A 5830-nucleotide genomic window follows, 5' to 3' on the forward strand; every position below is an offset into this window, starting at 1 on the left:
TTTATTTTTCAATTTCTTCTCTTAAAATTTAATTTTTATATTAATTTTGGTCCTTATTTTTATAATTGCTAGTTGCTTTTTCCTTATCATTTTTTATTGAAATTTTTTGTCTATCAAATTTGATCCTCATTCTTTTGATTTTTACTTATTTTATTTAAAATAATTTATGAAATGTTAATTATTATTATTTTAATTTCTTCACCTTTTATTTTTTTTAATTTTTTAGATTTGATCTCTATTATTTTAATTATTATTTATTTTATTTGAGATAATTTATGAAATTATATTTTTTTTTCAATTTCATTCTCATTCAACTTTTTAATTTGTAAGATTTGTTCCTCATTATTTTAATAAACTTGAAAAAATAAAACATTAATAAGTTATTTTCCAGCTCATTTTCCATAACATAACCAAACACTGGAAAGTGTTTTCCAACTTATTTTCCATTACACTACCAAACATCGGAAAATACTTTCCCGGAATTCACTTTCCCAGGAATTCACTTTCCAAAAGGAAACTACTTTCCTGCAAACAAACGGGGCCTAAAAAGTAAACAAGTTTTCATATCGTTTTTTTAATTTAAAAAACGAAAATAAAAAATAAGAAACGAAAACAATAGCAAACATCACTTCAAATTTCAGATGCGATCTGTTTTCGGTGAACCTTGTACGATTCAGTGTGTTTGGCATCACAAATGACCCGTAGGCCAAACCCACCAATGGAAATAAACAAAAGAAAAAACCAAACCAATTTTCTTAAAGAACGTAAAAGAGAAAAAGAAGAGAATAAATCTCTTGAGGTTTCTCTTTCTCTCCCTACAAGATAAGAAAATTCTTTTTTACAAGACTCGATCACTCCTTGGTTGACAAGTCATAGAATCATCATGTGGCTAGAGATCATCTGTTGTCTGATCGCTTACATGCTGTTCACATGCTTCTTCTCCGACGATGACGACGTTTTAGAGGTCGAATCCTCTGACACCAATGCACTTTTCAACGTAGCTAACAAGTACGTACCTGTACCTCTCTGCACATAGTAATTTTCAAACTTGTTTTTTCTTCTTGTTCTTAACATTAATCATCATCAAGAGCTAATTGGGTTTTTATTTTTATTGTGTTTTTTTCTTTGAATTGAAGGCTTGAAAAGCTATATGGAGGAAAGGTTTATGTAGGGCTCCGAATTCCGGATGCTGACACTGGTTCAAGGCAAAATATAGATATAGTTCTTGTCACCAAAGGGTAAATGAAAATTTTAAGATAAAATATGTTATGAAGGAACAACAAGAATTATTGTTTTGATTTGACTTTACAGTGAGGCAGTGGTGATTTCTGTCAAGAATTTCTCGGGTTCTGTATCAATCAGTGGTGATGGCAGCTGGGTTTGTGAAGGCGAAGGTAGACACAAATCCGAGCGTCATCCTGATCCTGTAAGCTTTTCTTTCTTTCTTTCTTGGATACTTAATTACTCTGATATATGATTATAATAGCTTTCATGGTGGGGAAAAGTAACAAGGCCATTGCCCCAAGAGGCCCAACATTGAACTTTTGTTGATATTTGCGGCAGGAGGGGTTAAGAAGGCGATTGATCCTTCTTTTGAAAATCTAACCATTTAACCAAAATGGGATAAAAAATCCAGTTACTGGAGCTTACTTTCGATTTTCTCCCTGAATTATGGATTCCAATAGACAGAAATAAATTCTCTTGGAAGCACTGGTGACTTTGAGGGATTGAATAAAAAACCAACTATTGCTGCCTAGTCCAATCTGTTTTTGTTTTCTGACAAAAAATGGAACAAAAAATTGTATTTAAGAATAGATGAAGAATAAATACATTATAGAAAATGAGTTACTGTCCAAAGCTTTTGCAATGAACTATTACGAAAGCAACTATGCTCTAGACTCAACCCTAATGTATTTATTACTCAGCCCATCAGACACAAGCGTTGTTTTATTCAATGTTATACAGACAACACAAATAACTATGTCTTAAAATGAAAAGAAAAAATACAATAAAATCAGCAGATAAACTTCTTGATTGATTGCATAACAGTTGTACATCAGCATCATTATATTTTTGTTAGTTTTGTTGTCATAATAAAAATATCTAATGCAACCAGCTGGTCTAGCATCTACAACATCTTTAATCATTGGCATTGTATTTATTTCTATGCTTACAGTTTCATGCTCCTTTGCTATAGTTGCTTGGCAAGCTAATTTTTGGATACTGCTATTGCTCCAAAATAATATCTTGTATATTTGTTTCTAGATACTTGTATTATAACAGAGTACGGATTTTTGACTCCAGTGCAAAAACATGAGGTTGATTTTGGCCACTGTTTGATCTGAATCTGTTTTATTAACCTCTTTTTTCTTAGGTGGAGGAGACTAAAAAGCAAGCTACAATTCTTGAATCATATCTTGAGCAAAGGGGAGTTGCTCTACCTGAAGGATATTTGTCTTGCAAAGTTGTACTCCCCAATCCTAAGTTGCAGTATGTGTTCAAAACATATGTATTATAAGCTGTGTAGTTTAGTTGACTCAAAATGAAAAACTAAATGATTGAAGTATATACCCAAATTGAAGTGCACACACACACACACTCACTTCTGACCTGATAAGGAGCAAGCCAGATGAAATTGTTTGTGCATTTGGTTATGTTTCTAATATTATGCTTTTTTGAAAAGTCCTCTTGAATAAAGAAACAACAGTAATAAATTTCTAGATTGGACTCTTGTTTAGGTTAAGTGGACTGGAAGAGTTTATAAATTGAGATTGCGCGAGTTAAAGTACCATTTTTGTTGTTAGTAGCAACATAAGATTACAATCTTGTCTTCCAGTGTGAAATACTTTTGTTCTCTAAAGTACATTGTATTTCTGTTGTGCTCCTTGGTCTCTACCTGGACCGATGAAAAAAAATGGGACCTCTTATTATGGACTTGTTGATTTTAAAACAGGTTGTTTCTGTCATACTTTTTCATTCATGAGTATATGGATATACTTGTGTTTTCTTGTATCTGAAACATCTCTTCACAGTACAATCCGTTCAGGCTATTTTCCACCCGAGGTTATTACCTATGACCAATGGGTACTGCTGAAACCGGAACCAAAAGGCCTATTTTCTGGTTGGAAAAAGGGTTCCTTTAGTGGTGGAAAGAAGGAGATGCAGGAATCTATACATCAGAAACTCAACTTCACTCTCAGCACAGCTCCTGTGTGGGACAGGTTTGCTGCTCTGTGCCTAAGATTTTTATATTCCTGCTCTCTGGTTATGAGTGCATTCTTTCTGCATTGTTGTGTATTTGGTCAAAAAGTGATTTCCAGCAGCTTGGATTAACATTATTAAACATATCAGGTCCTTGTGAAAAAAAAGAGGAAAGAAGACTGTCCGGCTTTCAATATTTAATTATTTGTGTTTTCATTTCTTTGATGCTTTCCGGGCCAAGATTGTCAAGTAGGGACTAGGGAACTAGAAAAGTACAAAGAGAGGTGGTCTTCAACAGTAATCATTCTAAATGTTCTACTGGTTCACAAATTGCTAGATTCCACACCCTATGATTTCATAGGCTCATTGAACACCGGTTAAACGGATGCTCGAGCCAGGAACATTGTAGTGATGAAGCTGATTGTGTGTACTGTGTCCCTAAGAAAGGAGGTGAATTTGAGTTCTTATGGTGGTCTGTTTTTTACGCTGCATTTCCCTTCCCATTCATCCAAGTTGAAGCCATAAACTAACTTCAATTCTCATCAGTTTGATTTTGCTGTGAGTTATGCTAAGCTGTGATTTACACTTGACACAAAACAACTATTTCCAATTCTATGCAGGTTGGAGCTCAAGGGTAATAAATATGTCCTAGGAGAATTTCTGGAGTTTAAAGGACAAGAAGAAGATATCATGGCTTTGAGGAACATCAAAAGATCGAAAGTTAGTCGTTTGATCATTCAAAAGACGAGCATGTTTGGACTAGGTAATCACTCCAACATTTGCTCTGCTTTTCTTTTTTTGGAAACAATATTGATTGTTAATGAATTTTTTTTTTCAAAAAGGAACCTGAGATAATATTCTTGACATAGTAATGCTTATTGTATTAATTCATTAATGATTAAGATTTTTAGGTTTTGAGGAGTTTAAGAAGATTCCAAGATGTAGTTTGGTAAATCAAAGTATCAAACATAAATTATTGGATCAAACTGAAATTTTGACAGCTGATTTTGAAGGCATCGATTTTTATCGAGTTAAAATTTCATGATGATTAAAAAACAAAAAAGCCTTCAAATAAGGTTTGGAAGTTACTGTGTGAGATTGTTTTTATTTACTTTGTTGTATTTGGATTCTTTTTTATATTTAGATTAAGATTTTCAATTTAATTAATATTTTACTATTTAGAAATACTAATGGTAAATGGATTCTATTAGTCAAGTAAATTTTAATTAGGAATAATTTCCTATAAGGATTTTAAGTCTATCTAATATAAACAAAGATGTCCAGTTTATTTTAAGAACATTCAGATTATTAAGATTTTTTATAAAAAATGAAAGATTTTCTCTAATTCGGCAATAGTGTTAGGGTTAAACGTTCGGGTTTGAGAACCTTAATTTTTTTGCACACTAATTATTTAGAAATTTTGGTTTAGAATTAAATAAAACAAACTGTAAAATGCCATCTGAGTACTCTTAAAAATTCTAGTAGGAACTTACTAATGACATAAATTGCTCCAGACAAGCTAAGACCAACACTTACAGGATTGTAAATAGTTTTGTGCTATAGTACTGCTGTTGTATGATGAGTAGTGAGTTCTTAAACAATCTCATACCAAGAGACCGTTAAGTATTGTGGTTTTATTTTGGTCTCGTTTATAATTGGGTTTTAAATTTTGTTTTTGTAAAAGCTAAAATAACATGCTTTTTATTTATGAAACCCGCTTTTCATATATTTTACATGCAAAAATCTGTTTCAGAGCAGTTTTAACTAAATATGTTTTTTTTCTTCTAAATTACAACCTCAATAGTTCATCATCCAGACTTGCTTAACACTCACACCCCACCAAAACAATGTTTTTGTTTAACTGTCCTTTTTTGTACTTCCTCTGTATAGGTAAGCTCATCCCTATTATAGTAACCAAAGCTCTATATAGCATTTGTAATTTTTATATCGAACAAGCACACATTCTGACAACCTATGCCCTTTTGCTTGTTTTTGCCTTTTCACTTCTCTGTTCAAACTCAATGAACACCTGCAGCCAATTCAAAGCTCCAGGTTTTGTACTCTGGCCGTGATTATCGAAGTGAAGGGGCTTCAGCTTCTGAGTTGAAGGAAGAAACCGTAAGATCAAGTACAGAGGTTCTGTTTCAGCCACAGAACTCCGCTAAAGTTCGCAAATTCAAGCTTTCTTCAATTATCTCCATGTCACTAAGTGCCTGAACATGCTCATGCTGAATACAAGTTATGCATTGCTGTGGAAGCTATAGGTCATAGGCTATGATGTCACCTTATGACTGCCTCCTTACGTGTAGGTGTGAAATTATAGTTCATATTGTAAACTAAAACAACTAAATTATGACAAAAAATAATAATATCATTTTGCGTTTAATATGTGCTTATGTGATAAAAGATTTAGAGGCATTGAGATTTCTAAATAACAATCACAAAATAAATTAAAATAAAAAGGTGGTTTGGAACAGTGCTAATTACTATTTACACATTTTTAATGTACTATGGATTAGAGCAGCGATATTGTTTTTTTTATTTTTTTATTTATTTTTCAATTGATTGAATCCTTTAATTGCAAAATTAATAGCCAAACACTTCGTATTTGTTGGCTAGGGATAAAATT

At 32.4% G+C, this 5830-nt stretch overlaps 1 protein-coding gene across 1 annotated transcript; it reads left to right on the plus strand.

Annotated features, from left to right (window-relative positions):
- The first annotated feature begins 679 nt into the window (after positions 1–679).
- LOC133670151 (uncharacterized) lies at positions 680–5589 on the plus strand. The gene is made up of 7 exons (XM_062090642.1): positions 680–1008; positions 1137–1238; positions 1312–1426; positions 2375–2490; positions 3033–3221; positions 3822–3964; positions 5237–5589. The coding sequence occupies exons 1-7, from the start codon at positions 884–886 to the stop codon at positions 5416–5418; spliced, it is 972 nt and encodes a 323-aa protein (XP_061946626.1). The 5' UTR covers positions 680–883; the 3' UTR covers positions 5419–5589.
- Positions 5590–5830: the final 241 nt, after the last annotated feature.

The sequence above is a fragment of the Populus nigra genome, chromosome 12 (assembly GCF_951802175.1).
Source record: "Populus nigra chromosome 12, ddPopNigr1.1, whole genome shotgun sequence".
In the NCBI taxonomy this organism is placed as follows: domain Eukaryota; kingdom Viridiplantae; phylum Streptophyta; class Magnoliopsida; order Malpighiales; family Salicaceae; genus Populus; species Populus nigra.

What these genes read in the sequence shown, in the direction of transcription:
- LOC133670151 (XM_062090642.1), top strand. Translation starts at nt 884, where the DNA reads ATGTGGCTAGAGATCATCTGTTGTCTGATCGCTTACATGCTGTTCACA. An exon ending in ATAGTTCTTGTCACCAAAGG is followed by an intron (nt 1,239 to 1,311) that starts GTAAATGAAAAT and finishes TTGACTTTACAG; the next exon opens with TGAGGCAGTGGTGATTTCTG. An exon ending in CCGAGCGTCATCCTGATCCT is followed by an intron (nt 1,427 to 2,374) that starts GTAAGCTTTTCT and finishes CTTTTTTCTTAG; the next exon opens with GTGGAGGAGACTAAAAAGCA.